The sequence below is a fragment of the Gracilinanus agilis genome, chromosome 3 (genome assembly GCF_016433145.1).
Source record: "Gracilinanus agilis isolate LMUSP501 chromosome 3, AgileGrace, whole genome shotgun sequence".
Taxonomy (NCBI): domain Eukaryota; kingdom Metazoa; phylum Chordata; class Mammalia; order Didelphimorphia; family Didelphidae; genus Gracilinanus; species Gracilinanus agilis.
Window position 1 is genome coordinate 630,641,533 of NC_058132.1, and position 19,662 is coordinate 630,661,194.

At 38.1% G+C, this 19,662-nt stretch overlaps 1 protein-coding gene across 1 annotated transcript in view; it reads right to left on the reverse strand.

The window, feature by feature from the left end:
• The window catches only part of SLC9A9 (solute carrier family 9 member A9), a 729,976-nt gene that overhangs the window by 420,652 nt on the left and 289,662 nt on the right, over positions 1-19,662 (reverse strand). Inside the window, exon 7 of the mRNA XM_044669458.1 lies at positions 4,145-4,283. Coding sequence (XP_044525393.1) covers positions 4,145-4,283 — 139 coding nt within the window. The remainder of the gene's footprint in view (positions 1-4,144; positions 4,284-19,662) is intronic.

Sequence of the window (19,662 nt, forward strand, 5' to 3'; positions counted from 1 at the left end):
ACAATACACCCATACTATCTGGTTTCAAGTTTTTCTCATCTACGTATGGTTTTGTGATGAGGCAATTTCAAAATCTCTTTGAGCCACATGTCCCTTTATTCGAAAATGGAAATAACATTTTTACTATCAACCTCATTGTATTCACTATAAGATGCAATATAAATGTGAGGTACAGTTCTTTAATGGGTCTATGATCTCATCTCTCTAGGTAAGCTCTCATGGTGATTGAAAAAAAAATTTTTAGCTTTCCAAATTCTTACTATGTGATGAAGAAACTTCATGAGTGGGTTTCTTCACAATTGTTTTTACAAATCACCTTTACTGAAAGCTGAGAATTAGTGGCAAAAAACTCTTTGGGAAAAGGAAAAGATTTGGGTTATCTTTAGTTTGGGGCTAAGACAAAACTCAGGAGTTATCTTGACCATGAATTAGTCATCTTTACCCCTTTGTAAGCAAGCATTTGTGTGTGTGTGGTGACATTTGTTTGGATAAAAGACTTGTAGTCAAGCTGGTTTTTAGAGCTCTTTAAGGCCCCTGAATGAGCTTGGCAGACAGACTTCTTCATAATATATACTACAAAAGGAAAATTCTGGCTGGTGTGAACTGACCCTGCTTAGAATATCAGCAGACACACACAAGGCAGAAGGGCAATCTGCCATTTTGAGTTTCTCCAGAAGCTGGTTCAGCTCTGGCCCAAACCCAAAGTCCTGGGTTGGGGCCATGGTGAGTCTGAAAAACACTAAATCTTCCTGGTTCTTGGGCCAGATTCTTGCCCTTAGGATCACTGGGGTTGGAAGGGATCTTATAAGCTTGACTCCTTCATTTTGTGGATGAAAGTGAGTCCCACAGAGGCTAAGGGATGTATCCAAGATCATAAACAGAATAACTGGAAGAGTTGAGTTGTGCTTTTGATTCTGGATTCCTCACTCTAAATCTATACGTTTTTCTATTGTAACAAATTGCCTGCCTCCCAGGCCTTAGCAAAGTCCCTTGAATAGAGAAGTGGCTTCATAACTGTGCGCTGAATTTCTAAGTCACAGATCCACTTCTCTGCCTACATTTTCCTTGAATGCTACGACATTTGTTGGTATCATCTTCTCTCCTCCTCTTTCTTTGGTTTCCAAGAAATTACAATAAACTGATTATCCTTTGGCTGTTCCTTCTCTACTAACTGGTTAGTTCCTTTTCTCCCTTTCTATATTCTCCTTGATGGTATTTCAAAAGGCTCAACTGTGAGGATGTTTGAATGTAGTGTGGCAGAAAGAATATGGAACTGGGGATGAGAGGATGGCTTCTAGGCTCAAAATTGTCCCGTTCAAGTTGTATGATGAGAAGCAACTAAATGGATAGAGGAAGATTGGACATGGAGTCAAGAACTGAGTTCAAGTCTGGTCTCAGACACTTTCCAGAAATGTGATCTCGAGTAAGTCACTTAATATTTGTCTTCCTCAGTTTCTTCTTCTATAAAATGAGGTGAAGAGCACGTAGGCTCAAGGCGTTTATAAACATCAGATGATATAATATCCATACTTTGCTTTGCAAACTATATAAAATATAATAGTAGTAGTAGTAAAAGTAATTTAATCTGTTGGAGCCTTAATTTCTTTATCTGAAAACTAAAGAAACTGGCTTTTATGGAAAGTACAGGATTATATATTTGGAAGTATAAGAGATCTTAAATGTCATCTAATTGAATAATGAAGAAATGTAAATATTTTGAAAGAGATGAAAATAAGTTAAAAGACAGCATAGTATAATGGATACAGAATAAACTTTATAGGCAGGTGCAGAGAAGGCCTGGTTTCACATCTGATATATAATGGCTATGGGTCTTGGGCAAGTCATTGAACCTGACTGCTCCTAAGAAACTCTCTAAGAATATAAATTGCACAGTAAATGTCATCCGCATTGAGAAATGAGGTTTCTGCCCAGAGAGTATCGTACTCCAGTGAAATTGGTATCAGCTATTATTATGCACTTCTCTGGGTTCCTCTTCCCCCCTTCTCTTTCTTTTGATGAAGTAAGTAGTCTAGTCTCACATCTTTACTTAGCATCTCTGTGTGAATGAATTCCTAAAATTTCTCCTCCTAAAGCCGAGCTCAGAATTCTAGGTATCATCTCTTTCCACTTTGCATCTCTCCTCCCTTCCACATTAATTTTCTGTAGTGAGGTCAATAAACTCACAGTCGAACTCACAACCTCTCCAAAACGATTTCCTCCTCTGTTTTCTCTATTTCTATTCCTGTAAATCATTCTTTTTGCCATGACTCAAAACACACTTTTGTTGTTTGGTTCTTGTTTCTCCTTTGTTTGTCTCTCTTCCTTTCTGTTCTTTTCATTCATACTTGTTCTAATATACCCCAGACTTTTACTTCATTTGTCCTGAATTGTTTCCTGGATTATTGTAATAATCTAACCGGTCATCGCTCCAATCTTTCTTTCCCACAGTTCAGGGGTTCTTAGATTCCTTATATGCCATGGACCCCTTTTGGCAGACAGGTAAAGCCAATGGACTCTTCAGAATAATGTATTTAAATGCATAAAAAATGCATAGGGTTGCAAAGAGAAACAATTTTATTGAAACAGTTATCAAAATATTAAAAATTCTAATTTCATGGGCCCTTGGTTAACAACTCTTCCTCCAATCTTTCTATTATGAAATCAATTTTATTTAAACCCTGCTCTCACTACCTAGGCCCCAGATCAAAAGCTCAAATGGCTCTCTATTGTTTATCAAATAAAAGTAAGAAAGCCTCTGCCTGGCATTCAAAAGTCTTGGCCATCTGAGCCCACTCCATCTATTTAACTTCATCTCTTGCTATTTGCCAATCCTCTATTCCAGACTGGGCAGTCACTACACCATCACCAGAATATGCAGAATTCATTCTGCTTTCATTAATCTCTCTCCCAACCCTTCTACTTTAATTTCTCTAATCACTCCAGTCTTCTCATTCTCCTTTTCGGTCCTCTAACGTTTGTTTTAGGTGACACTCATTTCTTCCTTAATCAATTTACTCTCACAAATAATTTGCTAATTACTTTTTTAGTGTCTTTTCTCATCTTTCAAGAGTTCACTCCCCTTGAGGGCAGGTACTACATCACGTAATTATTTCCTATACCTAATACAGTGCTGATAAAGCAGAATTTTTAATAGGTACTTAATTCAATTGAATTTACTTTAGCAGGTAGCGTCTGCACTAGGCTCCATCACATATTCCATAGACCAAGTTGTTATAGTTTGTTGTTTGTCCTTCATGTTTGAAGAGGACCAGTGACATCACCAGGCTGATGTCTTGACTTGCACATGAATTGGATTTAAGTGAGGCAGAATTGCATAAAGTCGCCAGCCTCACTCTCTCTTCCAGAGTCATCCAGGTTCAGTATTGAGACAAAAGTCTGGATGGTTGGTGATGGCCCAGGATATAGGAAGACAAGATTCTTGCATCTCTGATGGTCAACCAAACTCTAAGTACTCCATAGCGCCTGCTGCAGCTGCCTTCATGGCTGCTGGAACAAATTGTTCTCATCTACCCTTTCTACTGAGCCAAGTCTTAACATTCTTGGGGTGGACATCCCCTTAAGTGACTGATGAATTCGAAGCCTGTCAATTCTCTTCCAGATGGGAGTCTAATGCTATTATCCTCAGTGAGGATGCTTTAGGCTTCCCAGGGAGGGTCAGATTGTGGCAAGAAATATTTGGTTTCATTTTTTATTTAGAAGTGCAGTATAGTTGGTAGAGTAGAACAGGAGGACCTTAGTTCAAATCCTGCCTGAGACATCTACTAGCTGTATGACCATGGGCAAGTTACCAAATCTCTGTATGCCTCAGTTTCCCCACGTATAAGAATGGGAATAATAATAGCACCTATCTCTCAGGGCTGTTATGAGGATCATATGAGTGCTTTGTAAATCTTAATGCTCTATGTAAATGTCAGTTATTATTATTAAATCTATAACTGATCCAAACCAACCTCATGGTGGTTGAATTTGTTTGGGGGGGTGGCACATAACTGTGACCTCATTGCCCATCTTTGTTGACCTACAGTGGATTGGGGCTGGGATTCTGCTCTTACATATAAGAATATTTCCAGTGTAGTTTAAAATATAAGTTAAAACAAAACAAAATGCCAACAACAAAGGATATCAGAGCTGTGACGACAGCATAGGCGGACCCCATAGCAAATGATCCAGCAAAGATTCCGAGGAAGTTCCCAACAGATTGGAAGAACGCTGCAGCATCAAAAGTGTTTGGGTTGTCCTTCGGACTATAAATAGATATAGAACTGAAAAGACACAAAAATGGAGAATTAATTAGTATAATCGTATCAGGACAACACCTAGGTCAGTGCTTCGTGACCTTGTATCGAAAGGATGAATGCTCTCTTCTCCCGAGATGCTGATTGGAATGAGTGAGAAGAATTGCCCGATAAGATGGAGATCTGAGTAAAGCTTTGCCTCTTTAGCAGCCTGATCTCAGAGCGTCCTCATTCTGCTGCCAGTCAGTAAACATTTTTATATCGGAAGCATCGTAAAGAATATCGTTTCTGAGCAAACTAGACATTAAAACATGGTAGGTGTATAAGGAATCTGCAGAGAAGATGGATAACGGTGAATTATTTATTGGCCATATGTCTTTGGTGCTGTTATATATTCACAAATGTTCCTGGTTTAAAAAAGTGCACTTTTATGGCTTATGCACAAATGGCCTATACAAATCATGGTGTGTACAGAATCTTCAGCTGTGATCTTGTCATAAACCACAAAGCATTGCTCTTCTTCACCAGCATAACCCTTCCGAAACAGAACTCTGGCAATGTCAACTATAAGGCAATATTAACCCCTAGGGAGAAGAAAGCCCACATTTTCCCACAGAAACAAAAAGCTGCAGCTGCTAGAGGTTATCTTTTATGTCCCAGTTCTGGCAGATGCCATCAGATTTATTTCCACTAAGGAAATCATTCCACCAATGGGAACGCTATATACTTCTATAGCTTTCAGGATGCCATATTTACTATTTTCTGCCAGTGCCACCAAAGCGGGGATGTTCACACCAAGCGTGAGCCATTATTTTTTATTTTAGGAAACGCTTCGGATTACCACCCTAAAATTTGTGCAGGTGCCTTCAAGACTAGATGCACCCCCCCAAAAAAAACCTTATTGTTGTACTTCTGATTTTTGTGGCTGGGTCTTTGAATATTTGAGACCTCATAAACTCATCAGGGTTAGAATCAAAAGATTTTGCCATTAGATTTTAGATAGCATTTTGTAACACAGTAAAGTGAAGGGAATTTCAAACATAAATCTAAACTTAGATTTAGATTAGATGCTTACAAAGATGTAGATTAGACTTTACCAAGAGAGAGGTGAAATTTGTGTGGTTCTGATGATTCGTTTTCTCATTTGATATCTTTCATCCAGAGACTAGTTAAAGACAACTCTAGAAAGCAGAGACTAATTCTCTGCCAAGAAGTCCAGTGCATAACAGAGGCTGTTTGAAATATGCTTGGTTTTTATCTCATGACTTTAAGCCCCAGAACTAGGCCAAACACTTTTCTCTTTGATCCTATAATTGGATAATGAAGAAGAATGTGGATATTGAGTGTAACCCTTGAAATTTATGAGAGAAAAGCACTGCCTTTGATGTGCATTTTTTCCCTTTTTATAAAGTATTATGCTTTGCAGAAAACCAGGTTTAGGTCTATTGTATCTGCTGGTAAACGAGGAATGCTGTAAAGTCTCATTGCCCAATGCCCAAGGCTTATTTATAGGTTTGAAGTACTAGCTTTGACCAAGATTAGCAAACTTCTTCATTCCAAAGGGTAATGATAAATAGTAATGATAAAACATTCTGTTTGTATTCTGCCCACCGGAGAGGCTTTTCGCATATTAACACAGCTTTACAAATAATTTCTTAAAATCATTAGATTGGTAGAGGTGCCTTTTGACACACAGAATTTATGTTTAATTCAGTTCGAACAGGAAAGAACATTCCTTGGCTCAGGAGTATGAGTTCAAATCCTACCTCTGACACTGCCTATGTGTCCCCTTGGACAAAGCATTTAATTTCCCTGGACCTCTGTTTTTTCATGTGTAAAATGAGGAGACTGGACCTGATAGTCACTACTAGCTCTAGTTGTATGGTCCCTACATCCTATGTTCCTCAAATCAATTCAATTAAGTGTTGACAATACATAAGATACCATTCTAAGTGCTAGAGATTTTTTTTTCCCAAGGAACTATTTCCTGTCCTTATTGTTGTTGTTGTTCAGTTACTTCAATTGTGTCTGACTCTTCATGATCCCATTTGGGTTTTTCTTGGCAAAAGCACTAGAGTGGTTTGCCATTTCCTCCTCTAGCTTATTTTACAAAGGAAGAAACTGCGGCAAGCAGAGTTAAGTGAGTTGCCCTGAGTCACACAGCTAGTAAGTGTGAGAAAGTAAGAAAGATGAGTTTTCCTGAATTGGAGCCCAGCACTTTATTCCCTGAACACCTGGCTTCCTAAGTATATATAATGTAAGGGAAGCTTTTATATATATATATATATATATATATATATATATATATATATATATATATATATATATATATATATACTGTACTGTATACATGCACACACAGAATGATAACTGGGAGGCAGAAGTGGAGAGGTCACACATTCAGTGATAAAATATAAAATAAATGTGAAGATGGGTGGTTATTTTTTGCTTGTTTCTTTTGGTATGTGTGGGGTAGGGGAAGCACAAATAATGGTGGAGGGAATCAGGAATAGCCTTATGTAGGAACTGTTAACTGAATCATGATGGGAATTAAGGATGCTCAGAGGTGGAAAGTATACTTGGCATGGGAGAGACAGTGTGCAAAGCCATTGGGTTGGGAAATGTTATGCTATGTTTAGGTAAGTTTGTTTGATTGAAACTTAGAGGATGTGAAGGAGAATTACATATTATCAGTCTAGAAAGATAGGCTGAAGCCAGACTAGAAGGTTTTGAAGTATAAAATGGAGAGGTTTGAATTTTATCCTAGAGGCAACAGGGGGCCACTGGAGAGCCTTTAGAATGGAAGGGCAATAGTGCGTATATGTGTTTTAGAAATATTAATTTGGACTCTCTGCTGAGGATAGATTGAAGAGAGAAGAGACAAGTAGCAGAGAGCCCAATTAGGAGGTTTCTGCAATGGTCTCGGTGAGGGATGGTGAGGGCATAAACTAGGGTGGTGGCCATATGATTAAAGAAAAGGACATGGACATGAGACATATTGCAGAGGTCGAATTGACAAATGTCAGCTGATTCGATATGAGTGATGAGGTGGAGTGAGGAGTTGAGTTGACATCAAGGTTGAGAGACTGGAAGATTAGAAGGTTAGTGGTGGTGCCCTTGATATAAACGGGAAAGTAAGCAACAGGGATGGATTTAGAAGGAAAGATAATGAGTTCTATTTTTTGACATATTGATCCTGAGATGCCTTTGGGCTATCCAGAGGGATATAGTCCAGCAAGTATTTAGTGATGTGGTATTGGAACCCAGGAGAAAGATGGGGGCTAGAGGTATGGATTTAAGAGTTACTGACATAGAGATGAAAGTATATGTAAAGTGAAAAGGGAAGATGGGGGACAAGGACAAAGTTCTGGGTACAAAACTTGGAAGATGATCTGTTAAAAAAAATTGAGAATGAAGAGTCAGATAACCAGGAAGGGAATTAGGAAGGATCAATGTCAGAAAAGTCTAGAGAAGAGAAAATTCAGTATGAGGGAGTTCATGAGAGGAGCCTTGTTTATTTTGAACTGAGAGCTGTCACTAGGAAAGGGTTCTAATGGAATTATGGATTTGAGCATTACAGAGGACAGTGCTTCTGTCTATATCCTCTCTTCTTCTTTCTCTTCCCATATGCCTTCCGCCTCCTCTACTTTGTCTTTTAGCAGTCCTACTAAGTGGTCTATAGGTTGGGCCAGTACTTTAAGAAGAATTAGGGGAGGCTGTATGACTTTTGATGAAAGAAGTATGAGAACTTCTCTGAGAGAAGAAAAGGTTCAAAGTTTTCATTGGTGTGACAATTGTCTGAGGGGGATACCTTCTGGATTTAACTTAGCCAGTTGTGATAACTGTAGAAGTTGGCAAATAACCTTTTTATATCTATTTTAACCATGGAGGTTTTGTTCTTTTAATTTTCTTTAGTAAAATTGGTTTTAATTGAATTTTATGATCCACACACAGTGCCTTATTGCATTTTAAATCTTGAACCTGAATTGTTGAACTAGCCTGGCTTATAATAGAATATCAATAGTGTCAAAGTGTGCAGAGAGGTCAAGAAGGATGATGATTTTAAAAAGGTCATTGGATGACATAATTAAGAGATTATTGGGAGATTATTTTCTTTTCTCTTGGGGAGAGAAAAGAAGATTAGGAATAGAGATTGTGGGAAATTTGATAGAGAGCAAAGAACTTTGTATATAACCATGAGGGCACAGTTGATATTAAATAATAAAAATGTAGTAAACTCATTCAGCATGGCTGTGTGACTTTCTCCAAGAATGTTCAACAGCCTACAAATAGGCATAGAGAATTTGGATGATCAAGAAAGCCTGGAGGTGGGAATTTAGAAGAGTTGGCAGCAAAAAGATGCAAGAGATCCAAGGGTAGAGAATAGTGAATATTTTTTTGCAGGTTAACTATAGGGTCAAGATTTCAAAGTGAAAAAATTCAGATCAATCCTGGCTAAGTAGACTAGCAAGGGTACTATAATAAAGAGAAGAGTGACTAGAGGTCATGATGAAGTTTAAGATGACTGCAGCAGAGGAAGAGATGGAAAGGATAAGAGGTTAATATTTGGGAGAGGAATTCCTGTGTTTTGTATCATGGAGTATGAGCAGTTATGGAGGATGGTGAACTCAAGGATTCTCTCTCTCTCTCTCTCTCTCTCTCTCTCTCTCTCTCTCTCTCTCTCTCTCTCTCTGTCTCTCTCATATCTATAGGTGGAGATAAGGTAAAGGTCTGAACTTTAAGTGTGTTGATGTAATGAGATGCCAAGGTGTTAGAGGGGTCATCAGCACATTTATTGAAATATTCAAATGTGAAAGCATGGTAGAGAAGCAGAATGTTGGTTAATCAGGTATTGAATTCTTCAAAAGTAGAGGACAAATGATCAAGGGAAGCTGATAGAAAACTGAATCTTGATATGGAGGTAGAGAAAGATGGTGTGAATATCAAATTAAGATAATTTGTTGGACTTTGAAATCTGGAAGGGGCAGAAAGAGGCAGGTACTATGACTTCTCTTGGACCAGTTTGCCAGTGAACATAAGATATGTATCTATTAATGTAGGCTACCCAGAGATGCACTAGTTTCCTTGGTCTACCTAGCCCTGCCCTGTTCCTTAACATATTCATCTATTCCCCATCCCAAATATCATTTTTTTTTCCTTTCAGGAGTTGTACTGCAGAAGCTGGTTGCTAGGCTACAGAGCCCTGGAAGAGGCTAGGACTCTGGTAATGCTAAAGAGAGGCGACCTTCATTCACTCCCACCCAGCAAAGATAGCTTTGCTGAAGCACAAAGTCTCCTTGCATTTGACCTAGATTTAGACATTTCCACTTCTGTTGTATCCTGAATATATCGTTTGCTTCAGCTATCAGGTATTCCTCCCTAAAACTGTGATCCATCTTTGCTTGTGAGAAGATGAAGAGAAATGGGACATGAGGTAGGAGCAGACAGCTTCCTGATGGGTCATTCAATCCAGAAGCAAGTATTGAGTTTCTACCATGTTCTTATAACCATGTTAGGTGACAAAAGAATAACGTGACAATTTTCCCCTTGATCTTCTGTTCTAGTTGGGAGAGATGGACTAATAATGAAAGAGTCAATAAGGAAACTAATAAGTACTGAACTTGTAATACTGATGATGTGTACAAGAACTTATCTCTTCTTTGTGTCTGGGAAGGTGCATTGATAAGAATTATCTTCTTTAGGGCAGTGTAGTATAATTGAAAGAACACTGCATTTGGAATTAGAAATCTTGGGTTGAATTCTGTCTCTGTCACTTTACTGTCAGCAGGACCATGGACAAATATTTTCACATATGATATCCTCAGACTCCTAATCTGTAAAATGAAGGAGTTGGACAAGATGACCTTTCAGGACCCTTCCAGACCTTATACTCTGTGGCAATAATAATAATTAAAATATGATAAAATATAAATTTTCTTAACTAAATAAATAAAAATTAAAAATATGTTAAAATAAAATATATAATAACAATAATTTTATAATAATAACAACAATAGCAATGACAGATATCTATATAACCTTTTGAGGTTCCCAAAGGATCCATATTTCTCATTACAACCTTGTAGGGGACAGTAATCGCTCATACAACTCAAATATACGTATAATTTTTGTAAGAAAGTGGAGGCTTGTTTAGTACCTTAACAGCTTCTTGAGGCAAAAACATTGTCATTAGCAAACACATACAGAGAACCTATACGGGCAATGATGGGATTCAATTTCAGAAATATTTATTAAGTGCCAATTATATACAAGGCACTCTGATACTCATGAGTTGTTATAGGGAATTAAGAGTAACAGAGTGAAGGTGATTGACAGGGGAAAAGGTTCTGGAACTTTGAGTGGGTGGCTGGCAGAAGTTGAAGGATATCAAGACAAAAGAAATATGAACCATTCCCTGTTCTCAATGAGCTTACATTCTGCTAGAGGACACAACATATTAATAGCAAAGTAAAAACAAAGTAATTTTAGAGGAAAGACGTCACCAGGAACACAGATCTGATCAAGGTCCCTAGTTTCAAGTAGAAGATAGGGTTTTATTATGTTTTAAGGTTTATAAAACCCTTTCCATTCATTAACTCATTCAACCCTATGAAGTGGATACTTTTGTTATCCCTGTTTTATAGTTGAAGAAATTGAGTCTCAGAGAGTTTCAGTAACTTGTCCCAAGTCATACAACTAGTTAGGGTCTGGATAGAGTCCCAAACCAGAGATTCCTGGTTCCAAGTCCAGCTCTCAATTTACCACAACCTGTTGTTTAGAAAAGGGTTTCTCTTATTTTTTCACTTATATTCAACTAAGTTGCTGACAACCAAGCAAAAGATTTTTATGTCATTTTAACCTACAGTCCTTTGGCAGCACAGTTTTGAGCCTTACACTGTCATGCCACTTCCTAAATCTAGTCAGAATGTCTTCGGTGAACATAGTTATTTATATTTCACCCCCTCCTCCCATTAGGGTGTAAGTTCTTTAAGGACAAGGACTAATTTTTAAAAAATATTTCTTTTTATCCACACTGCTTAACACAAAAACTGGCACATAATAAATTCTTGATAACTGTTTACTGATTGACTGTCTGAATCTTCCCTTTCCCCTGAAACCTCAAAGCATTTATTTTAGATCAAATGAGTTGGTGGATGTGAAGGCGTTCCATAGATATGACTGAGGTTACTGTTACTACTATCACTTTTCTAGTCCCTGGACATAAATTTCCTGGAATGTCATAAATATTTTGAAAGACTACTAATCACTCACACCAATCTCTTCTTGCTGTTCCTTGAACTGTCTTTAGCATCATTTAATAATCTATCACTCTACATCCTTTAGATAACCCTTGATTTATATCAGGACTTACACCTATCTTCTTAGACAACAATTAAGGGCATACCTTCACTTCTGGACTGTATATTGCCATTATCTCTCCCCACCCCACACACATTTCCCCCATCTCCATTTTCCTTCTACCTTCTTGTCTATGCTTCTGAATCTAAGGACTTTGGGCCCATAACTCAGCTATATTCTCATGTTGCAACTTCCTTCAGCACCTAGGGTCATCTCATCTTGGAATATGTCTCTACCACACCAGCACCCTTCTCTCATTGGTGAACTCTTTCCAGAGGCCTCCATTTTAGGGGTAGGTTGAGGCTAGCTATACTTCATTCCCCTCTTGGCAATGCTCCTAACTCTAAGGATTTTTGCTATTTCATCTTCTCTCACTCTTCACTTTTCAACTCTCTTTTATGTGTGTTCCTCTTCCATTAGAAATGTAAGCTCCTTAAATCAATTGTATAAAAAAAGCAAGCCATTCCCCAATTGATAGGTACATGAATAGGCAATTTTCAGATAAAGAAATCAAAACTATCAATAAACACATGAAAAAGTGTTTTAAATCTCTTATATTTAGAGAAATGCAAATCAAAACAACTCTGAGGTACCATCTCACAACTAGCAGATTGGATAAAATGACAGCAAAGGAAAGTAATGAATGTTGGAGGGGATGTGGGAAAATTGGGACATTAATGCATTGCTGGTGGAGTTGTGAACTGATCCAACCATTCTGGAAGTCAATCTGGAACTATGCTCAAAGGGCTTTAAAAGACTATCTGCCTTTTGATCCAGTCATAGCACTGCTTGGATTATACCCCAAAGAGATAATAAGGGAAAAGACTTTTACAAAAATATTTATAGCTGTGCTCTTTGTGGTGGCAAAAAATTGGAAAACGAGGGTATGCCCTTCAATTGGGGAATGGCTGAAATATTGTGGTATCTGATGGTGATGGAATACTACTGTGCTAAAAGGAATAATGAACTGGAGGAATTCCATGTGAACTGGAATGACCTCCAGGAAGTGATACAGAGTTAAAGGAGCAGAACCAGGAGAACCTTATACACAGAGATGGATACACTGTAGTACAATCAAACTTAATGGACTTCTGTACTAGCAGCAATGCAATGATCCAGGACAATTCTGAGGGACTTATGAGAAAGAAAACTAGCCACATTCAGAGGAAGAACTGTGGGAGCAGAAACACAGAAGAAAAGCAACTGCTTGATCACATGGGTCGATGGGGATATGATTGGGGATGTAGACTTTAAATGATCACCCTAATGCAAATATTAATAATATGGAAATAGGTCTTGATCAATGACACATGTAAAACCCAGTGGAATTACTCGTTGGATACGGGGAGGGGGGAGGAAGAGGGGAGGGAAAGAACATGAAGTGTGTAACCATGGAAAAATATTTCATATTAATTAGTTAAATAAAAGTTTTCCATTAAAAAAAAAAGAAATATAAGCTCCTTGAGGGCAAGGAGTATCTCTTTTCTTTTGCTTTTGCTTATATTTTGCTCCCAGCACTTGGCACAGTGCATAACAGATAGTACTCACTATCTTGCCTTGTTCAACGGAAATTGTCAATAACTGTTGGGGGTCAGACCTCATGCAAAGTTCAGTGGTGGGCGCCATTGTTGTTAAGGACACTGATAAACTAGAGAACATCAAGGGAATGCTTAAGAGCTTATGAAGTTTGGGCAGCTCATTAGTGTGGTGAATATATGTTTGTTGGTTGGCTGTTATCCTTCATATCCTTCATATTCAATGAAGACCAGAATGACATCGCTGGTGATTTTTTTTTACTTCTGCATAAATTGGATTTAAATCCTTGGTTTCACTCTTTTCCCCAAGAGCCACCAAAATCCAATGGCAAAACAAAAGTCAAAACAGCTGTGAAATCTTGGAATGCAATAGATGACCTTGGATTCTTCAGTGTCTAACCAAGCTCTAAGCACTCCACAGAGGCTATTTCTATTGATTTCATGGCCAATAGAACAAATTCATTTCATCTGCTCTTTCAGCTGGGGGAAGTCCTCACACACTTGGGGCAGACACCCTTGTAACTCACTGATGGGTTTGAAGACTGTTGATTAATTTGAAATGGTTTAGCCTTTTGGTCAAGATGGTTTGCAGTTAGAAAGACCTGAGTTCAAAGTCAGTCTGAGGCATTTACTAGCTGTGTGACAATAGTCAAATTATTTAAGCTCTCTCAGCCTCAGTTTCCTCATCTATGAGAATAAAAATAGTCCCTTCCTCGTAAGGTTGTTCTAAAGATCACGAGATAATATCTGTGAAGCACTTTGTAAATGTCAAAGCCTTATAGAAATGTTGGCTTTTATATTTATATTTAGCCTGAGGGAGGTGAGGAGGAAGAAAAGCCTTAGGTGGAGTGACAACAAATATCTGAAAAGGACTTGATCGTGGAAGAAGAATTAAATTCATCTTTTTTAGCCCTAGAATACAGAGCGAAGGACAATAATTGGTGACAAGTGCAGAGAGACAAATTTAAGCTTAATATAAAATGGTTGTGTGTTGTTCCCCTCATTGGAAATTTTGACCTAATGACTAGATGATCATTTGTCGCATTAGTGGAGAAAGGATTCTTTTTTCACTTCAATTGAACGTTATGTCTATTAAGTCTCTTTTAACTCTGTAATTCATTGGTTCTATACTGGTCAATGTTCAATGTTTAGATCTAACTTTGACTTATTTTGGGAAGCACATTTTTTGTTGTCATTTTAGTTGGAGATAGGTAACTTCACTATTTCTTTACCAATATTGGCGAACAACTTAGCTGCCACGGATAATCTTAAAGAGCAGCCCAGAACCCTTTGAGGTTAACTGGCATGCCCCTTGTTGCATGACCAGTATGTGTCATAGTCTTAAACCCAGGTCTCTGACTCCAAAACCTGGTCTTTATCTACTATATCCTGTTATCACTGTGATAGTTTTTCTTTCTTTTTTAAGTGAGAAAATGTCTGTAGCAGAAGAAATTGAAGATAACTTTCATTTTATTGGGAAAACCCTTAATCCCTCCAAACTACTCTAAAATGAATAAACTATGTCAGATTACTTTGGAGGGGTATTCCCCAACTTGAGTTTCCCTCAGACCTCGTCCAAAAGGAAAAATGTCAGAATATTGCATGACAGAATTAGGAATGAGAATTTTTGAAAGCCTTTTATAAAAAAAAGTTTTCCTAAGGTTTATTCAACTGAAGTCTTTATAGGGAAGAAATTATTAGAATCCTTAAGTACTTTTCCATTAATATTCTTTGTCCCTTAAAGAAAGAGACAGATCTTTATACATTATTTATCATTTAATAACTGGACCATCTAACCCCTTTTCAGCCATGTTACTTAATTATAAATAAACATGGATTTTTATAGGACCAAGAATTGCATATACCCAATAGAATTCACCCTGGCAATTGTCTGCCTATTAAGTAAGTTTACATTCTGCCAATGGCTGATGAAGAAGAGTATTTGTTTTGAAGTATCCATGACTCTGGGAATTTCAGGATGTCTCCAGGTACATTGGAAGGGTAAAAGAAGAGATTCTAGCCAGGAATTTCTTGAATTCAAATTAGAACCTACTGCGTTTCACTCTTTTCAAAGGCCAAAGCTACTTCCCTGTGGTGAGCTGGGTGCTTAGGAAGGTACATTAATTAAGGCTTTCAGCTCTTATGGGAACATTTAGTGAATTATTGCTCCGGAGACACCTGAGTTAAATGCCAAAGAGTGACTTGGGCATAGCCGACGATTCTTCCATCTTGATGCCAGGCGATTATTTTTTCTTTCTCCTTGTCTATCGTTGAGCAGGGCTTGGGAATGTTTGACTTGAGTTTACAGTTCCAAAGCATGTTTTCTGAAATGGGTAAGTGTTCAGAAAGGAAGGGGTTGTATATCAATCCAAGTGCAGAGGGGGTCAATGAATGTTCACTGTGATTTACACTGCAGAGAGGCATATAATGACATCAAGAAGGGTTGCAAATTTTAGCTCTGATCATGTCTTTGACAGCTTCCTAAGCAGCTTTGGTTCTTTCTTTCTGGTGAAAAAGGGTACTCCAAGTTTTGGATTTATTAAATGAAGCTCTAAGAGTAAATGAGCATTTTCCTGAAAGGGAGAGCTAAAGTGACCTGGTAGTTTAGAAAAATCCTCCTAAGGTTTCTCTGTCTTTACGTGTTTTTCTCTTACTTAAAAAACTCAGACCAATGTAGTGGAGTGAAAAGATTGCCAGAATCAGAGGCCAAACATCTGGGTTCAAACCTTACTCTGTCATTTATGCTAGAGGTGACCTAGTTGGGACGTTTTCCTGGGACTCAAGTTTGTTCAACTGTAAAATCAGGGGAAGTTACACTAAATGACTTCTAAGGTTACTTCCAATTCTAAGTCTAGAATCATGTGAGACTATGAGGTTTCTAATAAAGATAGCAAATGATATATTTCTTTGGAGATTTGTGTTTGTTTAAAGTACTGAGGCAGAAACTTGATTTTAAGCATCATAAATACAAGTTTATGCATTTGAAAAATAATATTCTCTTAATGCTTGTGGGAATGCTGGCCCTTTTTCCTCCTCCTTCCATTTCTTTTGGTTCAATTCAACATTTCAACCAATGGTAAAAAACCAATTTTTTTTGGATCACCTCCTTTTTCAGTAACTGCTGTGAGTGATCCAAAAGAGAATAAAATAGTGTTGTTGACTTCAAAAGGTTTAACATTTAGAAGAATAAATAATACTTAAGCACAGATATTAAAAAAAAGCAGAATGTGATAAAAGACAATGTGGATATGGAGTCAGGAATCCCACTTCTAAAACCTCTTGACTATAAAATTCTGGACAATTCACTTAACCTCTCTGAGCCTCAGCTTTCTCATCTGCAAAAGGGGGATAATGATAGCACCTTCCTCACAGGGAAATGAAGGTCAAATGAAACAATAGGTGCAAAATTTCTTGCAAACCCATATAAGCGATAGTTACTATTATTAGTTATTATTATATGAGACAGAATAGATGAGTGATAGAGTGGATAGAGTGCCAGTCCTGAAGTCAGGACTCCCTGTATTTAAATCCAGTCTCAGACTCTTACTAGCTATGTGACCCTAGACAAGTCACTTAACTCTGTTTGTCTCTGTTTTCTCATCTATAAAATGAACTGAAGAAGAAAACGGCAAACCACTCCATTATCTCTGCCAAGAAAACCTCAAATGGGATCACAAAGAGTCAGATTCAATTGAAATGGCTGAAGAACAAACAAAGACAACAGAAATGTCTCAGAAGTGTAAAGGAGGTCATCATTAGCTTTGAGGATCATAGTAGGAATGTGTGGAAAATTAAAAAAAAAAAAAAAAAAAACCTTAGAGCTGAAAAAGACCTTAGAGATCACTTGGTCAATAAAATGTGGCCAAGATTGTTCTCTTTTGTCTTGTATCCCTAGCCTTTAGCAGAGGGTCTGCAGCATAGCAAGCTCCCAATAAACGCCTGCTGATTTATCGATTGGTCAGTCTCCTTCATTTCATAAATTAGAGAATTGGTACACAGGATTAAATGACTTACCATGGTCACCATGGGAGTGTATAGCAATAGTAAATAGCAAAGAAAGCCTCTGACTTGGATCTTAAGTATTTCAAAAATTATAAAGGATCAGGAAGGCATACTAGATAGTATTATCTATGAGAAAAGGCAAAGAGATGAAAATCACACTGGGCATGGGGATGCATGCCTGTAATCCTCGCTACGAAAGAGGCTGAGGTTGGTGGATTCCTTGAGCTCAGGGGGTTCTGGACTGTGGTGTGTTTTAAGCCACTCAGGTGTTTGCACTAATTCTGGCCCTAAAATGGCAAGCCAGCAGGAGTGAAAGGGCCACGAGCTACATTGGAATGGATAAATTGACGATTTCTAGAGGGTTGGTATCAGCATCATGGAAACTGTACCCACATCAGTGAAATCAGAGATCACTTAAATGAATAAATTAAGAGCAAGAGAGATCCAGGCTTGGCACTAGAAAAGTAGAATTTGGCCTTTTAGGTTTGGGAAAGGACAAAGCTTTATAGGAGATGGATCCCATTTTGAGGTTATTCCCATTAGAATATCTTGATTAAATGATTCCCAAACTTTAGGAACTAGATCCAGAGACCAAGATAGGGATGCTCCATAAGACTTAGGAAACCTTGTAGTTAGTTTGTAAGAAAAGACTTTAGCATCCAGGACACGCTTCATTTGGAAGCAAGAAGTCATTTGTGAAACCTGATGACAAATCACAGGTCAAGTTTTCTTAATATAGAATCTTCCACCGTTTTGAGTAGGGCTTTGCTGAAGAAAGGACACCCAGAGGGTCTACCAACCTGGATCTGCCATTGTTCTTAGTCATTGTTCACCTGGGCTCTCACCCATGGCTGCCACTGTCAAAACTCTCCCTCTGAGACATTACAGCAGCCATGAAAAATGAGAGTGGAAATGTCAACGAAACTCAAATGTTATTTCCAAATTTAGCGCAGCCCCTTTGTGGAGAGATTCCCATCATCGCTCCCACTGTATGCTCCAAAGGACAAAAATGAAAACGCTGTTTCCTTGTAAGAGTGCTGAGCCATTTAGGAATTGCAATTAATTTGTCAGAATGTTACAGGGTTCTTCTGCAGCGGAAGAAACATGTACCAGCTCAGAGGTGAGGGAGATGAAGTGTTGAATTCTTTTTCTTTATGACGTCTGACGAGGTAGGGAGGCTGCAGGGACACTGTTGAGATGTTTAGCCCTTACAAATAACAGTGTAACACAAGGACCCTTGACTTGTCCACAAATCAAGCAAAGCAGAACTTCCAATAGTTTTGTGGAAGGAAAGGGAGGCATCAAGCTTCATTAGAGTCATAGTACATTAGGCCAGAGTGGAGTCAGGGAACCTGGGACTGAATTCTGGGTCTGCTGCTGGCTAGGCTTCCCTTGGCTTTAGGCAAAAAAATTCCAAGATCTGAGTTGTCATTATTTGTTCTTCAAGACTTCCCTCCCCCAGCTGTGTGACCCTGGGCAAGTCATTTGACCCTCATTGCCCACCCTTACCACTCTTCCACCTAGGAGCCAATATACAAAAGTTAAGGGTTTAAAAAAAAAGACTTCCCTCTATCTAAATCCTTTCCAGCTGTGAATTCCACCAACTACCTGAAGCTGTCATATTTTAGAAAAGGGGGGTGTGTTATGTTGAAGTTGGGTGGGACTACTGACTCATAGTGGGAAACTTATAATAAACTACAATATAATAAATATGACACACCTGCTATATGCCAGGAATTGTGCTAAGTGCTGGGGATACAAATAAGGAAAAGACGGTCAGATTTATAGATGTATTATTTTATGGAGTTCAGTAATTCACAGCATAGCCGTATCATCAAGAAAGACTATTTTTATAGTGTTACAAGAATGTTAGGGGCAGAGGGTTTTGGGAAAAGAATATGATTTTGTAAATGTAAGACTTTTCTCCACTAGCTAGGTCAATAGACTATTTCTTAGAAAATGTGATCCTGTGCTAACTACTCTGTCTTTATTCACTAGTTTGATGTGATAAAGGCAGGATGACAGAGTAGATGGAGAGCAAGCCAAGGAGTAGGAAGTCTTTCTGGGATCCATACCAGCCCTTGGAAGCTAGGCAAGTCATTTAACCTCTAAGGACTTCAGGGAATTATGTTATGATTTAAAATTGGAGAAAAAGTACACCTGTGCTTTGATGGAGAGTGTAATCACCAGAAGTTTTCTGTACTAATGGAATCCTGGTTTTAGCACAATAATATACTTCTCCCAGTGTCTAAAATAATGCCTTAGAGTAGATCCATAATAAATGCTTAATTAACCAATGAAACCACAGGTCTGGTATTAATAATAGTAATATTAACAATAAAAAGGAAGATGAAAAGAAAGTGAAAGAGGAGGAAGAGGAAAAAGAAAAAGAGAAAGAGAAAGGAAAGGAGGGGAGGAGGAGAAAGAAAAAAAGAAGAAAAGAGAAGGAAGAGAAAAAATGAGGAAGTGGAGAAGGTGGAGGAAGAAGAGGAGGAGAAGGAGGAGGAGGA